This window comes from Camelus bactrianus, chromosome 11 (genome assembly GCF_048773025.1).
Source record: "Camelus bactrianus isolate YW-2024 breed Bactrian camel chromosome 11, ASM4877302v1, whole genome shotgun sequence".
Classification (NCBI taxonomy): domain Eukaryota; kingdom Metazoa; phylum Chordata; class Mammalia; order Artiodactyla; family Camelidae; genus Camelus; species Camelus bactrianus.
In genome coordinates this window covers 37,768,415-37,791,587 of record NC_133549.1, presented here as the reverse complement: position 1 = coordinate 37,791,587, position 23,173 = coordinate 37,768,415, and the positions used below count along the sequence as shown (strand labels likewise).

Sequence of the window (23,173 nt, the reverse complement as noted above, 5' to 3'; positions counted from 1 at the left end):
ACTGGAGGGTGGGAAAAAGCAACTGGCAGCAGCAACATCATCATGTATTAGAACGTGTCCGTCACCTCTCACCACATGAAATTGGCAGACCTTTTTTCTCTTAAAAGATCATGATAGAAAGTTCTGGAGTTCAAGTGGGGGAAGGATGAGGCCAACAGTCCATTACTGTTGGACTTCCTTTTTATTTTTCCTATAAAGCAAAAGTATGATACGTCCTAATTAATAGTCCTGTGAGTAGGGACTTGGCCACTAGATAGCCCTGGATTCTTTCTTGCTCTGCGCATCTACTAGCTCTGGGACCTCTCTGTGCCTCCTATTCCTCATCTGTGAAATGGGAATAATAGTACCTGGCTTCTAAGATTGTTGTGATCATGAAATGATGTATGTCATTAGCACAGGCACTGCCACATTGGAGTGCTCAACATCTGTTGGCTGCTGCAGTTGGGATCAGTAGAGCAGAAGAGGGCCAGGGATCGCTCGTACCTGGTGTGCTGGTGTGGGAGATGGCAAACGTTAAACATAGCTAAGCCAGTGAGCCGAGAGGAGACACTACCCAGGTGCCCTATTTCATAAACTCACATCAAGCACATTAATACCAGGTGGCTTGGTTTTTGGCAGTAAATAAAACGAAGGTCCAGCCCCCTGTGACATGTTCATCCTTATCTCCTTCTGTCTTCTCTCCCCTGCAGGAGGCATTGCCACCATTGCAAACAGCGAGAGCACAAAGGAGATCCCCAACTGCACTAGTGTTTAAGACCAACAAGCCACGTGGTCAACCATCTCTCTGACTTTTTATTTTTGATGATCACTGTTACTCTTATTACAGAAAAAAAAAAGAAAATGTCTTTTCTTACCTTTTGTTTACCAAGGGCCCCTTCCTAAAGAGCAGGCAGAGGCTTCGCTTTGGGAGGAAAAGGCATTCTTAGCTGATGAAAATGAGACAAAAAGAATACGTGGCTGTATTTGTCCTGAGGGTAAAGGGTGCTTCTTCCCATGGCTTCCTTGCTTCATTCTGCCATTGACAGTGCCAGGAACCGCTTTTTCCTTGTAGTCTCTCTCTTTTTTTTTTTTAAGTTGGTTGGCTTTCCACTAACCTCCCATTCCCCGCCCACCGCCACCCAACATCACCAATGCCTGCCCCCTCCTACCCAGCACACACCCCTAAAACAGAAACCATTTCCCAGTTAGATCTGCCAGAGGTAGGTTGGTGGGGAGTGAACATAGCTGCAGAAAGCGTGCACATCTGTACGGAAGAGGCCCTGCCTCGTGCATGTCCATTGCGAGGCTGTGGATGGCTTATTGTATATAATTCCAGTGTAAATAGCTTTTTATTTCCTGAGAAATAATTTAATGTTTAGTAAAAAAGAAAACTGAAAAAAAGAAAAGATGCGTCTGTTGGCTTATGCACTCACCCTCAGAGCTGACCAAGCCCCAGGCCTGCTTGACATGAGGCATTGGGTTCTGGATGCCCTCCAGTTGTCTGTCACACTTAACTCTTGCATCTCTATGTCTGCACCATCACTGGTTTCTCCTTCTGTATATAAAGGGGGGAGGGAGGAGGGCTTCTCTGGGACAACTGGTAAAGGAAGGACTAGAGTGACATCAGAGAACATGGGGGTCTTTTTACCCCATCAGTGACATGGAAGAAGTTGCGAGACGATGCCCATGGAGACTCAGGTGGGGAAACCAGGCTTCCCCTCTGAAGGGATGAATTTCAGGATAGTTATCAGCCTGAAAAAATGGTTTTCTCTAAAGAAGCCAGGCAATGGATCTAGAAATGACACTTACTCTGTTCTCTGGTTGGATTCCATGGAAATGTAGAATGCTTATGGGGAATTCTCGGGCTCTTTTTAGCTCAGAAAAGTCCCTTGGGTATTCAGTTAAGCCCAATGAGTGCCTCTCGGCCTAGGAGAAATGAGAAGAGGGAGAGAGGTGGTGTTTGTGGAGTCACGAGACCGTGCAAACCCTGCGGGCCAAATAGGGGTCTAGCCTTTGATGATATTAGTGAAAGTTGATGTTAGCAAAGCTGTGCTTCTTGCTTGTCAGATGTACACAACTTCCTTAAAGTCAAATGTCTGCCTTCAGTTCCCTTAAGATAGTTCTTGCATCTGGGGCGAGTGGCTTTCAAAGCCAGCCTTCTCTTTTCCAGCATCCCAGCCCCTTCACACATTCCACGTGCCAGTTCCTTTCAGGAGGGTCGCTTTAAGCCATGCTGTAAGCATTGTTTTATTTTCAGGCTCAGCCTGAGCACACTTGTTTCAAAAAATGATATCCTGTATATACATGGGAGGAAAGGCCGGATTTTGGACCTGTTCGTTTCTGTCGGAGATGGTTCACATCCTTCTCTGTGAGACACCCAGAGGATGTGACCTGGAGAAGTCTGGCCACAGTGTAGATCAGAATTAGGAATGTTTTAAAGATCCTGCTTTTTCATTTCAAGGGTTAAATGGGGCAGACAATTGCAATACTTGTACTAAACCCTGGAATACAAATGCATGAGTCATGTCTATATATACAGTATATGTACATATACTGTTCTTGGTTTTATTGTTCCATTTGAATATTTCTACTGTAAAAAAAAAAGACAGTGGTTTTGAAATTGTTGAAAATAAATGTATTTTTGTACATCAAAGCTACATCCCTGGCTGAGACGTCTCTCTTTGGGCAGTTTCTTGATCTATGGTATCATTCAACTATTGCTGCAATAATGCTACGTGGGAAAAAAAAACACAAATAGTTTATAACAATAGATACTGGTGTTTTGCTTGTGAGCCTTCAGGTTGGCTGTGATTTGGTCGAGCTCAGTCAGGACTGACCAGGCTTTCCTGGGCTGGTTTGGATGCAGGCTGCCGTTGGTTCAGGTCTGCTCCATAAATTGTCATTGTTGTGAGACCAGCCACTACCCAGGGCATGGGATTCTTGTGGCGGATAACAGAGTTCCAAGTGAGGCCAGCAGCATACTCTGTCCTCTAAAAGCTTAGCTCAAGAAGGTTACTCTATTTATGGTTACTGACATTCTATTGACTAAAGAAAATCATGGCCAAGTTCAACATCAATGACCGAGCGAAGTAGATTCTGGTGCAAGGCATTACTAAATGGCTTGACAAAAGGTGTGGCTGTATAATTCCAACCTAGGGAGTGTAAGAAGAATGGAGACCAGTAGTTCTATTGTACCTCTTCATTTACGTCCCCATGGTGCTTTCATTAGATGGCCAATTTGAATCAGTGTCCAAGTTTCCCATCCTGGTTTGTGACCAGGACACTTGAGCAGAAGTCTTGGAAACCCTGAGGCCTTTGAGTTTGGCACAAGCTCCCAGTGAGTAGAAGTGGAACTCCAACTCAGGTCTTAAAAGAGTTCAGCAGGAGAATGAAAAGAGGAGAGGAAACCATTAAGATATATATACATATATATTTTTACACCTTTTTAAATGCTGTTTGATGCATTAAACCAGTAACAAATCTCCTCTTGTCCACACTGAGTAAGGTATTTGGAAGGAGGAGTGCGTGGCTCTTCTCCACATTAGGTAGCAACAGAATGTGAACTAAATACCTAGAATAAGGGCTTCAGTTGCAGGTTTTATTTATCTATCTATTTATTTATTTAGTGTTCAAAATATGTGACAAATTCCCATGGATCTCAGAAACCAAGGATGTTTTGGTCAATAATTTGCCCCCATGGTTTGGATAATAACTAACTGTTCTGGAATCCTATTTTCTGATCTCTATTGAAGATGTAGGATTAAACAAATGAGGTTCCCTTTCGATTTGTGAATGTGTTTTAAAATTATGTATTATTCCTGATATAGCTTTTATTGAGTTATACTCACCTTTTTAAAAAAATTAACATTATGTAAGTACCTTCTTCAAATATTGAGAATGTCACTTATGGTACCTCTAAAAGTAGTAGTGAGGTTTTTGGTCTGTGTTCAGTGATTCATAACACAAAGTACCTACACATCTCTGCGGGATTTTTAGTGATTTTGAGTTCGTTCAGTAATGACAGGTGTCTAATAGCCCTATCCCAAGTCAAAGGAGAATATTCTAAATGCATTAAATGCATTCATTTCTGTTTTCCAGTGAGAGCTGAGTTCTTCCCATGTTCACGTTACGTCCTGGTGGATACAATTGCTCAACCAGATGAAAGAGGATGAAAGTGAAATTAAGGGGTAAAGCAGTATGAGTCAGTTGGTTCATTTGGGCAAAGTCATGCTAAGACTGCCGCCTCTGCATCCAGATTTCTCAGAAGTAGACAGGCAAAGGCAGATAACAGAGGCTGTGGTTGGCTTTGTAGCTAGTTCTGTGCAGGGTCTCTCACCAGTGGTGAGGATGCTCTTTGCATCAGAATCATCTTCTCTAAGGCAATTAATTGTAGACCAGATATGTCAGCCTGCAGAAGTATTCTGGGGTTAGGGCCCAGCGATCAGCACTGTAAGCAGATTCTCCGAGGATCCTCGTGTGCACTGTAGTTTGAGAATAATCGCTCTCTCTGCCACTAAAACAGCTCAGGGTAAAAGCCATGTCCCCGGGCTCCTGTTACCATGATACAAGGCATCTTAATTTACAGAGTGAAAACAGCTTCCAAACGTGCTCATTTCCTCCCAGGCGACAGCTGCAACTCTGGGACAGTCACCCAAGTAAGTGATCTAAAGCAAAACCACACTCCCAGTCAAGGTGTTGCTGGATTGTGCCTTGGAACAAACATGAAGCCAGGAATTAGGAGATCTCTGACTTTCAGCCAGTCATTCTAGACCACAATTTCCTTATTTGCGAAAGGAAAACACTTTATGGCCTGCCTCACGGGAGCGCTTTGATTTCCAGAGGTGTGAAAAGCACACTGCCAATTCCAAAATTATTGAGAGATGAGCAGTGTGGGCAGAATTTGGGAGAACTCTCTTATTCTGTAGAGGAGTGAAGTGAGATTCAGGGAGGAAAGTGACTTCCCTACAGTTGCAGCAGATCAGTGCAGAGCTGAAGACAGGGGCTGTGTCTTCTTTATACTAGGGCAATACTCTTTCCACCACAAATGCAAAGCTGGTTACACTGCACGTCACTGAGAGTCCGTAGAGAGCCTGATGGACGTGGCAGTATGGCCCCCATATTTACAACGTCCAGAAGACGTTAGAATCTAACTTCCCAAGGGCGCTCCTCATGCAGTGAGTGGCTCACGACCCTTCACGTGCCGTTGCCCCGCTGACCCACTTGTTGAGCAGGCCTTTGCCTGATGCCCTCTGTCCCCTCATTGGACTGAAATAAGACTGCTCAACACACAGCAGCCAGGCCCCAGCTTCATGCACTGTATGCTCGCCTTTCAGAGCAGCTGGCCTTGTTCAGAGGCAGGAAGGCCAGGGAGCCAACATAAGCAATGGGAATGCCCCATCCTGATGTGCACACCTGATCCTGCCAAATTCTCTTGTCTGGTCCAATGGTCCTTCTGCCAAAGGGGGACCAGATGTAGCCCAGTAGTTAGCTCCCGAAGGACCGCTGCCTCTTGATGTCTCTTTGACTTAGTTTCATTACCATTAACTTTACAGGAAGAGAGTTAAATTGCTCTATGTCTCTGTGTTTTCAGACCAGGTATCATTGTGAGATGCAGGTTCACTCAGAGAGGAATCAATGGGACATTGTGTACAAAAAACAAAAGAGGGCCTTTGCTAGTGTTCAGTTTATTCAGAGACTAAAAGTCTCAGTAAAAGTAGAATCCACTGCTTCTTAATTATCTGAGGCCCAGAGGGGTAAAATGACATCATCAGGGTCCAGCTTCCCTCTCTAGAAATTGACCATAATGACATCTACCTCACAGTGTCGGGACTGAGATCAAATGAGCTAATTTGTGTAAACCCACCCAAAATGACTAGGGCTTGACAAATAATGGATTGAACCTGAGAAGTTCTAGTTATATTGTGCTGGATCCTTTTCCACTGTCCTCCCTGGCCTCAGGTTGTAAAATATTATGTGACCCTTTCCTCACTAAAGGCTGAACTGCCAGAGGAAGAATTCGGAATGACCTAAATGCCATCTCCCTCAGCGTCCCTTCAGGAGGAGGAGATTTTTGGTTAAAAGCCACTATTTATACCTTGATCCCAGAAGTCACTGGATCTTTTATTGCTTTTTTTTTTAAATATATAACTGATCTAATTTTCTTTGGACCATATAAAGGAGATAAGAAATGGCCGGTTCTAATCAGGATTTCTAGAAATGCCTCATAAAATTAAAGACTGGAGACTGTCAGGTTCTGAACCATGCTTAGTCTTGCCAAGTCTAGTGCAGTGATGCCCTGGAGATAGCTATGTGACTGGATGGAAACATTTTGATTTTATTTGTTTATGATTTTTGGCTCCATCCTTTACAACCTAACTTGTTTCTTATTTACCTTTCTTCTCATACAAAGCTTTTGTGATGTACAGTTCCAGGTTCTGGGGTTCCTCAAAGCCACTGTGAGGGTTACTGACTTGAGTTTCTTTTTCTTCCCACATTGGAAACTGTTCAGATAAAATAATTATTTGTAAAAATATACTATACACACACACACACACACACACACACACACACACACATATATATATATATGGAGGTGCCAAGGACATGGTTTCTGACTTCAACTTTGGTCACAGCTCAAGGAGAGATCTTTTAGAGAGTGAGCACAAGACGCAGATTTTCTCCAAAATGTCAGCAAAGACAGAAGAAAATAGATCATGACAGGCACACATGCCATCTGTCATTGTAGCTCAGTCTCTGGAGAATGCTGCTGTTTGTAGCCATTGGAAATGAACTAGATGAAGTGGGGCCTTCAGTGCTTTGCTCCTGAGGAAGTATGCGGTCTGATGTCTGAAGAACAGAGACGTCTTCAGCTGAGATGTCCATGCCAAAGTGTCCCCTGTGCCGAAGGCTGCTGGGCTCCAGGGATTTCTCCCCACCAGGAAAGCCCTCCTTCTCCTCCCTGTCTCCCACAGAAGCCTATTCTTACAATGTAGGGTCTTTTGTTGCTTGCTCTCGCTTGCAAAGAGTTATCGCTGCCCAGGTCCTAGGAACTGGCTGCATTTAAGACCATGTCCAAGCACGGTGGATAGGAAGAGAAATGAGGCCATGCAGAAGCAACAGAGACAGAACAGAATTGTTTTTCTTGTCACTAATCTGTCTTTCTTGGTTTCCAGGTAGAATCACCTGGGAAGCACATAATTGTCTCCATAAACAACACACCTGGTCCTTGGAACGCCAGAATGGTTTTCTTGTGCTGACCTTCCAAAATCTTATGGTTCAATTAGAGAATTTCTGGGCTTCTTCCATTGGCAGCTGGGACATTCTGAGGGTGGGGTGCCAAGGGAAGAGGAGGAGAGAGATGAGCCTAGAGAATTAAAGTTAATCTTTGTCAATTACAGAGCTCCACTTGACACATTCTCATTTCAACCTGTCAATTTCAGATTCTCCTCTGTGAGGGGAAAATGCAGATGCTCCCCAGATTTCTAATCTATTTATAATGGTAACAAGACAACTCTAGGCAGCGTGTGCTCATCATGAGCTAATCATCCTCTGCCATGCCTTGTGCCTCCTAATTACTGGCATGTTGGTTGCCTACTGATCAAGTTGGAGCCTCATCCAGGCAATAGGGAGGGCAGGTAGGGGAGGAGAAGCTCCAGGGGAGTCCAGAACTTGGCAGGCTTTCTAACAACAGGTGGGCTTCACACCTTGCCTTGAAATGCATCCCTTTTAAAGAGGCAGACACCACTTCCATGGGTGCTAACGGGAATGTGGCAGGTCTCCAAACACATGCCTTCTTTCTGTCGAGGAGCTCTCCACAGCAAGATGCTGTCCTTCCAAAACCTCTTGGCTCAGTGATATAGACCCAGCATGTGATATCAAGCAGAAGAAAAAGAAATAAGTAAATGGGCATCTGTAGCTGACAGTGGGGCAAGATCAGCTTTATTCACTCATCTGTTCAAGAAATATTTACCGAAAAGCTGCTCTCTGCCAGGCTCTGTTCTAGACAGTGAGACTACACCAAAGATCAAACACACTTACCGTAGGGGGACCACATCCTTTTTTTTATCCAAACTGGGACACTGTTGGGGGGGTGAATGGAGCACTATTAATAATTACTCTGAGGAAACAACCATGACATAGGACTGTTTGAAGTAAACCAGGATGGAGTCATCCTAACTTAAAATTCAGAGGAACTAGGAACTGTAAACTCAGAGATGTGTTCATGTTCCATTTACTGTTGAATCGTCTTTCTTCCCTTTCAATCCCCTACTCATAGATGGAAATCCAATTCTCTGAGCCTAAAACCCCTTTATGGAGCCCTCCCTTGTCAGCTTCACAGTATTTGAGGGCCTCTCACTGGGGTGGTAAACTCCTTCAGAGTCAGAGGTCAGTGAGCATAGCTTTGGGTGGTTTTAAAAAATATGTTTAAAATTTTGTATCAATTAGGATTTTGGTGGCAGGAAACAGACATTAATCTCGGCTAATTCCAGTGAAAAGGAATTTACATGAATGCTATCAGGAGCCCACAGAATCAACTCAAGTTTGGAGAACATAACTTGGAAAGAAGCAGGAGCTAAGACAGCTTGGAAAGGATGGGAATCAGGAAACACAGGAACATTTTCCTGGCAGATAACAGCTCCCCAGGGGTCTCTTCTGGACCCAAAGAATGTCAGTCATTTCTTCTGTCTTCATGTAACTGAAGATTGAAAATTCCAGACACATGTCCTCACTGGTAAAGTTTAGGGCACAGGCTCACTGCATGGCACAGGGAGTGTCACGGGCCGAATTGTGTCCCCTCAAAGTTCATATGTCGACGCCCTCAGAATGTGACTGTATTTGGAAATAGGGCCTTTAAAGAGGCAATTAAGTTAGAAGGAGGCTGTCAGGGTGAGTGCTAATCCAATCTGACCGATATCCTCCTAAGGAGAAATTAAGACACAGACAAGAAGAGAGGGAAGACCGAGGAAGGAGACGACCATTTATAAGCCAAGGAGAGAGGTCTCAGAAGGAAGCAACCCTGTCTGCACCCTCATCTCTGACCTCCAGCCTCCACCGTTGTGACAAAATGCCCTCCTGTTGTTGGAGCCACCCAACCTGCGGTGCTTGTTACAGCAGCCTTAGGGAACCAAACAGTGAGGAGAACTGTCTGGGGGAATAAACCGGTGAGTATTTCTCCAGCTGGAGAGGCATTGGGATTTACTGTTCCACTTAGATTGCACACACGAGGAGAAGAATGATCTCCACCACCAGCAGAGGAAATGCGCGAGGAGCTCTGAAGGCAAAGAATGACTGTCCACTTCAATTACCTGTCAAGGAATTTTGGAAGTCACTATTCCGTCAATATTTCTTGAGCACAAACTAAGAAACTACTACGTGCCCGGTGGTGCATTAGGTAGTTAGCATTTCAGATATGAATATGCGACCCCTTTCCTGGCCTGGTGGCACATTCTTGAAAGTATTCAATTTTCTATCACATTTTTGGGGGGGGGGACAAAGTGCTTTGATAATTTAGAGACAGTTAATAAAGAGATGGAGAGGGGTAGTCCTTCCACCCAGAGGAAGGATGGTGGTAAAAGTTAAGAAAGAATTTAGGAAATGACATTTACACTAGGCGTTATAAACTGCTGGAGTTTGCTCACACTTTTTTCAGTCTAGCGGCTTCCTTTCCGTTCTTTCTCTGGCAAAGGGACAGAGCTCTCTGAGTTGAGGAAGTGGCAGAACTGGAGGGTGACTGGGGCTGGGGGAGTGGTGGGAAATGGGCTAGAAAGACAACCATGAACTAAAAAATCAGAGGTTTAGTGTTAGAAAAATGTTGGCCTTCTAATCTGCACATAACAGTTTGTATTTTATTTTCTGTTTTTTTCTTTTTCTGATGCAAGTACTGGGGATTGAACCCAGGACCTCGTGCATGCTAAGCATGTGCTCTACCAATGAGCTAAACCCTCCCACAACAGCTGGTATTTCCTATATTATTCTAAATGTTTCTGATGACCATATATTCCTTCTATAATTAAAAAAAATAAAGAAGAAAGTAAAAGTCACATCAAATGTTTATAATGGTTTTCCAGATCTAGTGGATTTCTGAATATTAGAATCCTTTATAATTAACTGTAACAAATAATAGATTTTTCTGCAATACTGATTATTAAGCGTAGTTAACATAAAAACATTCATAGGTCAAAGATGGACAATAATTTCAAAAGAGACTTGTGGTAGCATGATATCGCCTAGAGAATGGTTTATTGGTCTTTACAAATGGAAAAAGAAACTCATTACTTAGGTCCTTCACAATGAGTATTAAAGATACAGGAAATCGTTACTCAAGATTCTTGGCAAAGGAAATGGCTCTTATGTTGCTCTCTCCTACTCTTTTGTCTTACTCCTTTCACAAAAGTAGAGAAACTTTTTTGTTGAGCAATTTTGCTGGTAATGTCCCATCCCTAAGTAATTTGCTGTTGTTAACGAACATTGGAACAAAACAACACCAATTAAGGTTTTAGGTGATTATTAAACATGGTAAGAGATTCTGCGTGAACTGTGAGGTGAAGAACTCAGCTTGAGGGAGGCATTGCCTGGTGCTGGAAAACATTTTTAACAGAAGGGAAACTTGGACCAAATTTCTCCCCTGAACTTTAGCGCCTACCTGACCCTCTGATGCAGGGTGATGGCTAAAGGTTCAGCATTGGAACTTCAGAAGCCTGGACCTGGAGGAGATCACCCAAGGGAGACATGGAACAGACGGTGAGTGCATTCAAACTAGCCCCACCAGCTTTGGAAAATGGTCTCCTCTTTAAACAATTTTCCATTTATAGTATATGTTTTTTTTAATGAGTGTTTATCAATGTAGCATGCAACCTTCTTTCAAACAAAGCCTCTCCCTCTCTGAGCTCTCAGAATTCAGGGACCACGCCCCACCCCAAACACAACGAGGGCGTCACCTCCACCTGAGGGGGCAGAATCATGCTGTTGTTACAGAGATTCAGCCTTTGAAGGGCTTACATCTGTGTTCATTTCCAGCTTCTGCGTTTGCTCCCTGTGTGGCCTTGGGTAAGTCTCTAACCTCCCACCATCTCCATTTTCTCTTTTGTTCTTATGAAGAAAATAAAATAGGAAACATTTAGAGTATGACAGGTTTGGGATCAGTGAGCATTCTGCGCTTTCCTAGGACACCTGTATGACAGAGCGCAAGGGACTCCTTGCTAAGTGGAAGCAGCAGGGCAGGAAGGCTCAGACCCCCCACCGTGTGCTCCGTGACCCCACCCCCAGCCCATTCATCAGCCCAGTGCTGATTCCCCTTCCTTGTGTAGGAAACAATAAAAAAACTAGGAAAAACAGCCCCTAGACCAACCCCCACTCCATGTATGTTTACCCCTGCTCTTTTGTCGAGTCTCAGAGAAGCGCCAAGGTACCAATGATTCTGGAGAGGCAAAATGAGGGCTGGGTCAGTGAAGGACACAAGGGGCTGGCGACATGGCTGGTGGACTGTTGGAGGGTGGGTGTTGCATTGCTAAATGCTGCCATGCCTGAAGCTGAATGTCTCCTTCTCTTTATAACAAATCCGAAACCCAGCAAGGACCTTCCAGGAACCTATCATTAACTTTGTTATTATGGTTATTATCAACAATGTGCCAATTTTCCTGCATCTTTGAGGATCTTTCAATGATGACACTGAGTTTTTTCCCCTCCCTTTCTTTCTGCTGGTCTCTCCCCTCCCCCTGCTACCCCTCCCTCCTCTTTCCCCAAATGCCAAAGTTTCTTTTCTTTCCTCCCTGCAAATTGTTCTCCTTATAAAAAGAATGGCAGTGACATGGATGGAAACTCAGCAGGATTCAGAATCTCTCTGATGGAGGAGAAAGAAATATTTGTATATTACTCAAGGTCTTGAGACTTATTCATCAGAAGTTTCATTTTTCACTCGTCTTTTCCTTATCTTAAAGCCACTGACATGAATATATATCATGAAGTTAAAAAGATTGAATTACACTTCGCTGGCTACTGCTAAGATTCATGGAGACTCAAAGCTCCAGCTAGTCAGTCCCCGGGTGTACAAAGCCGCTACGTTTTACGTTTGCCTTTTTTTTCCCCCTTGCTCAGCAAACACACACTAACAGGATTTGTCTCTTCATTGTGATATGAGAATGATTGAAAATATACTCTGTTTGGTTTGATAAAAGACCGTTGCCACAGAGGAGAACAGCTCTGTCATTTGGGCATATTTCCCAGGGGCTCTGAGATGTGCTTGAGCCAGTTTTAATGGGATGTTTTGAGCCGCGACGCTGCTTGGCCTAAGGCAGAAGCTTCTGTGTGGGGTCACTCGCCCCAGGAGATCGTGGAAGTTCCCACGTTTTGGTACAGATTAGAATGCTGGTATGGCTTGTGTCCTGATGGCTGGGGTACCTGGGTGAGGGGCAGCCTGGTGGTCCATCCAACCCCCACATTGCTGTTCCCTGGGAACAGAGCTTGCCAGGCTGGATTAGTCTCCTATGAATACTCTAAGATTATCGTAAAGTAGGTGGCTTAAAACAGTAGAAATGTATTCTCTCGCAGTTCTAGGGCCAAAAGTCCAAAATTGGGGCGAGGCAGAGTTTGAGTCCTTTCTAGAAGTTCTGAGGAAGTATCCATCTATCCATCCCCTGTCTGTGTCCTAGATTCTGGCGGTAGAAGCTTGGTTTGTACCTGCATCACTCTAACCTCCTTCATCTTCACATGGCTTCTCTGTGCATTCTCCCCTTCTCTCATCAGGAGATGTGTCATTGGATTTAGAGTCCATTCATTTAATCCAGGATAATCTCAGCCAGGGATCCTTAACTTAATTAGACCTGCAAAGATCTCTTTTCTAAGTAAGAACCGTGTCACATTCACAGGTTTTGAGTGGATATATTTTTGGAGGGTCACCATTTCAACTCATTATGAAACTCATTCCTGAAAAAAAAAATTAACCAACATACAGGTAAAAGGGCAAAAATTGGGATAAGCAGAATGTCTGTGTAGGAGCGAACATCACTTAATGGCCTTCACCTGAATTTTCAGCAGCCAGTGCCAGTCTCTAACCTCCCACCGCCTCCATTTTCTCTTTTGTTCTTATGAAGAAAATAAAATAGGAAACATATAAAGTATGACAGGGTCAGCGTCAGTGAGCGTTCTTCTGTGCTTTCCTAGGACACCTGTATGACAGAGCGCGAGGGACTCCTTGCTAAGCGTGCATATATGTTAACAAGAGTAATATCCTCATCTTGTATTGTTCCTTTAATCATTGTATAGTGTCCTTGTTTATCTTTCTTTATGACCTTTGTTTTAAAGTCTATTTTGTCTGAAATCAGCATGGCTACTCCTGCTTTCTAGCCATTTCTATTTGCATGGAATATCTTTTTCCATCCTCTCACTTCCAATCTATGTGTGTCCTTTTCCCTAAAGTGGGTCTCTTGCATGCAGCACATTGTAGGTTCTTGTTTTATTATCCAGTCTGCCACTCTGTGTCTTTTGATTAGAGCATTTAGTCCATTGACATTTATGGTAATGATTGATAGATGTGTATTTATTGCCCATTTTGAACTTAATTTTGCAGATGACTTGGTATTTCCTCTTTGTTCCTTTCCTTTTTGTGGTTTAATAATTTTCCTTTGTATTATCTTGGTTTCTTTTTAGTTTTTGTGACTCTCTTGTAAGCTTTTGGCTTGTGGTTATCCTGCTTTGTTTGTATATTAACCCATTACTATACCTGTTTGTTTTAAACTGATAGTAATATAAGCTCAGACCCATCCTAACAAGAATGAAAACAAAAACAAAAAAAAAGAAAAAGCTCTATATTTTCTTACTCCCCTCTCCTATCCTTAATGATTTAGATGTCCTCTTTTACAATTTCATGTTTATTCTGTTGTAATTCATTGTAGTTATCACCTTTCCAATTATAATTTTCTCTTTTCTGTAGCATCCTGCTTCTTTTCTATTTAGAGTAGACCTTTCAATATTTCTTTTAGCATAGGTTTAAAGTTGCTAAGTTCTTTGAGTTTTGCTTGTCTGTGAAGTTCTTTATCTCTCCTTCTATTCTAAAGGATAGCCTTGCTGGATAAAGCATCCTAGGCTGCATCTTTTTCTCATTCAGGACTTTGAATATATCTTGCCACTCCCTTCTGGCCTGCAGTGTTTGTGTAGAGAAATCAGCCAAGAGCCTTATGGGGGTTCCCTTGTAACTCACACTTTGTTTTTCTTTGCTGCCTTTAGAATCATTTCTTTATCCTTGACCCTGGCCATCCTGAGTTTAATATGTCTTGGTGTGAGTCTGGGTTCTTCTTGTTTGGGACCCTCTGTGCTTCCTGTTCTTGGATATCTGATTTCTTCTTTAGGTTTGGGAAGTTTTCAGTCATGATTTCTTCAAATACCTTTTCAATCCCCTTTGCTCTTTCTTCTCCTTCTGGGACCCCTATTATGTGTAGGTTGGCATGATTTATATTATCCCATAGGTCCCTTATATTGTTTTCATTGGCTTTTATTTCTTCTTTCAGCTGTTCTGATTGGGTGCTTTCTGTTGTCCTGTCTTCTAGGTCACTTATACGTTCCTCTGCATTATCTAGCCTGCTTTTTACAGCTTTTAGCTCAGCTCTCATCTCAGCAAATGAGTTTTCCAATTTTAATTAGTTCTTCTTTATAGTTTCAGTTTCCTTTTTGACATATTCTCTGTCTCTATATACAATCTCTTTTAGTTCCTTCAGTACTTTGATCACTCCATTTTTGAAATCGTGATCTAGTAGACTATCAAGGTCTATTTCATTGATTGTTCTTTCAGGGGATTTCTCTTGTTTTTTAATTGGGAGTGATTCCTCTGCTTCTTCATTTTACTTATATTTCTTTGGCACTGTGGATTATGGAGTATCAGCTATCTACTGTGGTCCTGAAGGGGTTTATTTATATATTTATTTATCTAAAGCAGATGTGGAAATAAAACAAAAAAAAAATATTTTTAAAGAAGAAAAAAGATTGGAAAATAGTATAATCAATAACAGAAGAACAAAACAGAGAAATAAAAATCAGATTGAGAGAAATTTAAAAAAATTTAAAAGAAAAAAGATTTAAAAACAGTATAATCAATAATAGAAGAATAAAATAGAGAAATAAAAATCAAATTGAGACAAATTTTAAAAATTAATTAAAAAATTTAAAGAAAAATTTAAAAGGAATTTAAAAAATAAAAATAAAAGTTAAAAAACATTTAAAAAGAAAAGAAAAAAAAGGTGCACGTGTTCCCGTGGATACTGAGCGCTCTTATTAATTTTGTTGAGAGGTCTTTCTTAAGTATGGGTGGTTGCCAAGTCTTCCTTCTGTGCCTTTTGTCTGTTAGCCCTTTGGTTGCGGGTGTGGCTGGTGTTATGGTGGCCAGTGCCTGCCCTGGCTATTGAGCGGGGCCTCCTTGTTCTGTGGTTGTGGCGGCTCCTGCCCTCGCCCTGCTGCGTGAACTCTCACGGGTCCCGCAGGCCCTCCAGTCGCGCCCCAGGTCTGTGCAGCTCCCAGCGCAGGTAGGCAGGCGGGTCCGCCCCTCCCAACGCCATGTCCCTGCACTGCGCATGCGCAGGGTGGTGGCCCGGCCGTGCCCCCTCCCAATGCTGCGTTCGGGCGCCATGCTTGTGCACGGTAGGTGGAAGGGTTGCTCCCCTGTTCAGTGCCGCTCAGGTCCCTTTTGCCTGGGGCTGTAAACAAATCTCAGTCCTGCCTGTGAGGTTGCACAGCCCCTGGATAAGGATTCAGGTTTCCACCCCCACCTCAGCCTGGGAGCGGCGCGTGGAGAATATGGTGGCTGCGGCTGCGCCCCGCCTCTCTTCCCCTGAGAAAGCGCCAGTAATGGCGCCGCGGGTCTGAGGAGACAGAGGCTACGGCGCCCCTCCCACCGGGCACACCGGCAGTGTTGCTTTTGCTTTTTTGTGTGTATTTTATGGGGGACCCAGGCGGTTCTGCTCCGTATCCGCTCCCAGCCACTGCGCACGGCACACTGCAGTCCCCCGAGGTTGCCTCTGGTCGGCCCGAGTCCTCCACCCAGCTCTGGCAGCCTGTCCCGTCCCACCCCTGCCGGTGTCTGTCTAGCCCATTTAATTTAGTTCTGTCAGTCAAGGGCTATTCCATACATATCTGAGCCTCAGAGGCTCCCCCTCTGTCCCGCTGACCTCTCTGTTGTAGAGGGGAACACCCAGCGTCCGATCGCTATTCCTCCTTTGCCGCTCCCTCCCCACGGGACCAGTCCCACACTATTTTCCTTTTTCTTCTTTATTTTTTCCTTTTCTCCTACCAGATTTGTGGTGTATTTTGTCTTTTGAAGAAAGTGATGTTCTGTCAAAGTTCAGCAGGTGTTCTGATTGGCTGGGTGGGTCCGTGGAAGTCAGTCTTCGTGTATTTGTGGGAGAGGGTGAGCTACGAGCATCCTTCTATTCCACCATCTTGGCCCTTCTGCCCTTGCTGTCTTCTCAGGTTACTGTGTTTATCAAACGAGATGCCCCATCCTGTAATGAATTTAATATACTGGCACAGAGCTGCTACAACAAGCTGAGGATGAAAGCAATTTCCTGGCTTCTCCCTATGCATGTATTCGCACTTCTTTGACTGCAGCGTGAGTGCTGGCTGCTAATGCTGTACAGCTGCCCCTGCCCCATCTCTCCTGGCAGTAGCACCCCAACCCCATTCCTGAACGGGGCAGGTGTGAGGTATAATTTATCCTTCAGAACCCCCTGCATGTCAAGTTAAGGAGAAAATTAACCTGAGACTACCTCCTTGCCCACCTTTCTCCCCTCTCATCCCTCGTCCTTCTTCCCTTTAGTGCACACTCAATAAAATGCACACTCCAAGTCCCTGTCTCAGGCCCTGCTTCTACGAAACACAAACTAAGACACTATCCCGTGGTGGTCAGATCACAAAACATCTCCATCCTAGTGATTCCAAGGGTCCTTACAGGTATATCTAGGACAGCTATGCCTTCCTCAACATAAAATCTTAAGGAGCAGAAAAATCCCATCCTCTGACCACCTGCAACCAGGATTAGCTGAGTGCCCCTGCCCAGTCTCCAGCTGCGTGGCAGAGCAGAGGACTCCTGAGAGATGGGGGGTCGTGGGGGTTTCTCGTGGCCAATGAGGTGTACAGCGAGTGGAGCCTTCTCACCCCCAGGGTGAAGTACCATGGCCTGTCGCAGCAACGGGCCTCAGACAGCAGCCCTCCCCCCATCAGGAGTTTCCCTCTGTGGCCTCTGGGCCCCAGTCTCAAGAATGATTATCATCCACAGGAGCTGGGCTTTCCTGAAAGTGATTGTTTAGCAGGAACATCTGGTGTGTGAATGGAAGGCTTATGTGTTTTTCCTCCATCCCCCCCTCCAGTCAACACTAAGCGAATGCTTTAAAAGGCGGTCCTGCTTCTCTCGCGAGGACTGGAGAACTGCTTCATTACTGAACTCCGCATTTTCATCACCGCACTTACTGTTTCTGAGGAGAGGAGGTATGAGCCACAACTTGGGAGATTTTCTTGCTAATTAAAAGTTTCCAACATCTCTGTTGGCCAGAGAAAACACTGCCCATATTACCTTCTTTAAGTATTGCTCATTAAGTAGGACCAGTTCACCGTTCCCAACAATAATTGCTTTAAGACCTGTGGATGTCTGTTTTTGCTTCAATTGGTCCAAATACATATTCTCTCTCTCTCTCTCTCTCTCACACACACACACACAGACTCATACACATATTTGTGTGTGTGTGTGTGTGTGTGTGTGTGTGTAAGATACCATCTGGGACCCTAATGTTATAAAGAAATTGAGTATCTACTCATATATTATCTTTTATTTAATGAAGTCCAGACTTTTCTAGGTTTTTCTTTGCAACTGTCCTCTCCAAAGCCCAGAACTATTATGAGTGTGATTGGTGAATGCACTCCTTAAACATGTGATTGTCTTGCTCTTGCCAGGGGTGTGGGATGATTTGGGTAGGAAGTATGATGCTTCTCTTTGATGTAATGATGAAGACCACAGACATAGAACTGAGTCTTATATGTGGCCTCTGGCTGGTGACTTATGCAAGGGAATTCACATCACTTAGCCTTCGTTTCTTTTCACCTCAAAGTGCAAATAATAATAGTAAGTGCTTCAGTGGTACTATTTGAGGTTTATAGGAGATAATTCTTGCCTCCCATGTAGCTCCCACTTACCAGATGCTAATCTGGGTGCCTCTGGTCTGTGCATTATTCTTGTGATTTGGCTTGGGGCTTCCAGTGAAAAGAACTATGTTTGTGTTTTATAGGAATTAGCCAAGCAAAATTGATACAGTCCTCATGGTAAAACCCAAAGGCAGTATACAGACTATGGCTTTGTAGCAGACAGAAACCAACTAGTCTTTCATGTGAGCTGAGATATGCATGCTGTCTGAAGTGATGACCCCATGGTTATAAACATAGATAAGCCACAAGTACCCTGTGGTCAGCTGTGGGAGTACGAGACGCCCTTGGTTTGCTGATAGAAAATCCGACTGCCCTTCAATTATTACAGAGATGCTCTACCCCCAAATTGTGACTTTAGCTGCTGTTTCTAATTTTCCTTTTCTCCCTTTCCCAATGAACACATAACATGGGTTTTTCATTTCTTTCTTTTTTTTTCCCCTACTCTGAGAACTATTTAAGGGCGGTAAAGTTAGGGCCTTAGTCTCAATGCATCCTCTACAGAATAGGTGTTTAATAAATATTTGTTGAGGACATCAAGTTGCAATCATGAAAAGATAGTGTTTTGGATGAAATCCATGTGCATATTAATTAGGGCTCTTTTGTGGTCATAAACTGAGGTCTTGAATCCACTGTGGTTGGATTGACTTTGTCCTTGGTTTCTGACTGACTGGGTCTGAGTTCCTGTTCTCATGAGTCTCAGTGGTAACCTTACCCTCTCTCAGGAGCCACAGGGTCTTTCGTCTCTGATTTCCTCTGCCTGACTGCCCATAGTCCTATTTTTACTCATCTTCCAGCCCATGATCCTGCAACTGGAAGGATTCAAGCAAAGAATCCTAAAGGGGAGTTTCAGATAGAGGGAATCTGTTTATGGCTTATCTTTTCAAGGCAGCAAGCCGCTGTCTCTGCACAGATTTTGAGTAGTTTTCCATCTCCAGCTCCATCATCTGAGACCTGGGTAGTGGAATACCATGTTACTGAGCTGACCATCCCTCTCAGTTTGCATAGAGATGAGGCAGCTTCTCTGAGATGGGGATGGGATGGTTACTGCCAAACAGACAATGGAAGTCTCATACCCTTCCCTTCCTCCTCCCCTGCCACAAGCCTGCTGCATCTTGTATGAGTTAAAAATGAGCAGAGAAAATACTCCCTCTTGGAGCATATGTTCAGGGGTAAGAGCAAGGTACTCTCTAAGCATGAAATTTAGATCACCTTCTGAGCAGAAAGCTAGGAAAAATTCAACATGCAGGAAATGAAATTAGCCATCTGTAGAAAAACCTACCCTAAATGATAAGCAGTTGAACTTCCAGGTTCAATGATTCGGGCCTCATCAATCTCGGGAGAGTACGGTTGCTTAGCAGAGCTAAAGCTTTTTCTTTCTTCATCCTCCACGTAAGAAAAAGATGTGCTAACAGAGGGTATTTCCTGCATGAAAAAAAAAGAAAATGAGGCTCCAAGAGCTACATCTTGGACAAAGATCCAGCTCCCCCTTTCCCATAAGGGAAGGGCTTCTCATTATCAGACGGGAGCTCCCCAGGTCATTCTCTCTGTTACCTGCACTTCAATCCCCATCTACTTTTCACTTTTATGCCTGTAATTTCATTCCCCGTTACTCTTTCCAAGTTCATCAATGATTCACCTTACCCCAGCCACCAAAATTCCTGGACGCTTTCTAAACTTAAGACTCTATTTCAAAAAGATTAATAAAGTGATACATTTCTTTCTGGAAATATCTTATGACAATTTCCCTTGAGAAACTCCTTCCTGATACTTCAAACCTGATGCATTCAAATCTCTTCTGGGCCTTTTTTTTTTGGTCTTTGCTCCTCCCCTAACCATTTGTGGTTGGGATTTTTGGCGTAAAGCTCGCTTCTTCTGTTTTCATTACTCTCCCCTAGGCTAGTGTATCTGTCTCAAGGCTTTTATCATCACTTCTCTTCTAATAACCTGTAAAATTGCACTGCAGGTTCTAGGCTCCAGGGCAGTCACTGTCTCGGTCCTGGTCCACACAGTCAGTGCTCTGCCTCTCTACTCAGTGATGTGCCAGTAAATCTTTAACAACGAGCTTCCATACAGAGAGGGAGGAGGAGCTGTGATTTGAAGTTCACAAATTTCCATGGCATACTGATCACAGTTGGTTTTTAGCTACAGCTTGGCATCGATCGGCTTACAAAACAACTGAAAATTTAACAATTGGCTCTCAATGATTAAACACCTCAAACTCTACATCCTCAACACTGAATGTCATCCCACAGCTCGTGTGACTCTGCTTCTCCCAGCTAGCAATCTGAGTCATCATGACTGAAATGTAATTACTGTGAGAGCAGGGACCCTGCTATTCATGTTTACTGTCTTACCACCAGCATCTAGAACCGTGCTGGTACCTAGGACACAATAAACACTTGGATGGATGAGACATTATAGCCAATAAGCCTCTCTGTTTTCTGGGCCTACTTAGCCTTTTAAATAATAGATTAGAACTCTTATTTCTTTATCCAATTCCTATGCATTTAGAAAATTAGTTTCTGATAATGGAGAAAATTGGGTCCTGGACCTAAATTCTGAGAACCTAAAATTGGACCATGGGGATCCACCGAGGGCCTGTGCACATGCCACCTCACTGTTAGAATGCCCCAATAATGTTCTAGAGAAGATAGTGTGAGCATGTTTGCAGAAGTGCTGTAAATAAGGAAGCATCACCATATTAAAACCACATTGAAACAAGCTGGGTAAGCCACTGAGGTGCCTGATAGAGTGGGGAGTGCATGGGTTTGAGCTATTTCTAAATCTGTGTTCAAATTACTACGTTGGTGGCTTGGATAGATTCCTTAACCTTTGTTTTGTCACCTATAAAATGCTTATTATAATATCTAACTTGCACTGTGAGGGGGAAAGTCATGTATGTAATGATAGTTTATCATTTGAAGAAAAAATCTGGTTTCTAGCAGATCTAGGGTTTAGTCTTGATTCCTACCAATGGTGCACAGTGACCTCTACACAACACCCACTAACCATTTATTGAGTAAATGAATGAGTGAATATTGGGAAAATGAGGTCCCGAGAGTTTGAATGACTTCCTACTCAAGATGTAATGAAATGCTTTTTCCTGGAGGATAAGGATTATGAGGATGATGTCTTGAGGCAAAGGGAAATAAGAGTGAGGACCCTGATGTGAGGTACCTGCTGATCTGGCTTCCAGTGATGGAGAAGAGATGACATCCTCTTTTGTTTCCCAAACTGGCACTGATTCTCTTAGTGGAGAAAGGGTCAAATCCTCTGCAGCTGGCTGTTCTCTGTTCCAAGGCTGAAGCTTGTGGCAGGAGGGAGGGAGGCCATTCTGTGATGCCATGCTGCAGGTGCCTCTAGCAGGAGGAGACAGGTTCTCCTCCTCCTCGGCACTAGCAGTTCTGAGGGTTCTGCAGCAATCTGCTCTGCCTTCCTGAGAGCCCTGAGCAGGGAACCAGCCCTGCCAGGCAGAGACACGAGATAGAAAGGCCCCTCACTGGGCTCTGGCATAAAAAATTCAAAAGACAATTAGAGCAATTTCCCCTCTTTCCCAGATGGGATAAAGACCTCTTGCTACCCTGGGGCTGGTTAGAAAATTCCTCAGGGAATTTTATCTTTTAAACCAAGGGAGTCCCTGAGATTTGTCTCTAGCTAATCCTATTGGCCACCACTATCAAAGGCAAAGGCAGTGCTTGGTAACAGCAGGGGCCCCATGAATGTTTTCTAGAATCCTGAGGACTGAGTCCTGTACTTGAGAAATCCCCCTGGCTTTGCAGGGCAAACTGATTCAGGCCAGTGGCTCATGACAAGATGGGCAGAGCGAATCGGCCACAGCAAAACAGTTCTTTAGGAGGCTAATTTTCCTCAAATCACCAGTAGAGGTAGAGAAGAAAAGTTTCTCCTTTCCCCACCTGCTTCTCATTGGTACCCCAACTTGGATCATCCTGTGACAGAATCCTAATTATCTCAGTGTCCTTCTGACTTTTATGCTCTTCATGACATCTGAGAATTCAAACTACTGGACCACAGCTAGGTCTTTCCAGCTGGAAGATGTGCTTTATGGGCCATATAATTGTTTAAACTGCTTTATGGAGACGTAATTGAAGCACAATAATTGCAAATGTTTAAAGTGTACATTTGATCAGTTTTGACATATGTATACACCTATGAAATCATTATCACAATTAAGATAAGAAATATTTCCATCACCCTAAAGTTTCCTCGTGCTGCTTTATCATCCTTCTCTTCCTCCACCCACCATACCCAGGCCACCGCTGACCTGCTCCTGTCACTATAGATTTGTTGGCATGTCATAGAATTTCATGTAAATATAATCTTACATGATGTACTGTTTTTTTTTTTTTCCCTGTCTGGCTTTCTTCTCTTAACATCACACTTTTGAGACTAAACCATTTTGTTGTATGTAACAGTAATCCATTCCTTTTAATTGCTGAGTAGTATTCCATTGTATAGATATACCATGATTCCAAAATTAAAATCCACTCATCTGTCAATGGGCATTCAGATTTTTTCCCCCAGTTTTGACCAATACAGATAAATCTGCCATATATATTTGCATACAAGTCTTTGTACAGACATATGTTTTCAGTTGTCCTGAGTAAGTACCTAATAATGGAATAGCAAGATCACATGGTAGTTGTCTGTTTACATTTTTAAGAAAGTGCCAAGCCATTATCCAAAGTGTACTGTTTTGCTTTCCTATTAGTAATGTATATGTATTCCACTTTTATCACCATCTCCAACTCCTGGCATGGCTAGTCTTTTAAACTGTAGCCATTCTAATGGATATTCAAAAATATCTTAACATGTGTTAAATGTGAATCTTAATGACTCATGATGTTGAATATGTTTTCATGATTTTATTGGGTGTTTATGTATTTTCTTTCATGAATTCTCTGTTCAAATCTTCTGTCCAAGTTTTATTTTTATTGAGGGAGTCATCTTCTGTCCAAGTTTTAAATTGGGTTGTTTGTTTTCTTATTATGTAACTGCA

At 43.4% G+C, this 23,173-nt stretch overlaps 1 protein-coding gene across 1 annotated transcript in view; it reads left to right on the top strand.

The window, feature by feature from the left end:
- SORCS3 (sortilin related VPS10 domain containing receptor 3) overlaps positions 1 to 2,617 on the top strand; it is a 565,587-nt gene extending 562,970 nt beyond the window's left edge. Inside the window, exon 27 of the mRNA XM_074373664.1 lies at positions 690 to 2,617. Coding sequence (XP_074229765.1) covers positions 690 to 754 — 65 coding nt within the window. The 3' untranslated portion in view covers positions 755 to 2,617. The remainder of the gene's footprint in view (positions 1 to 689) is intronic.
- Positions 2,618 to 23,173: the final 20,556 nt, after the last annotated feature.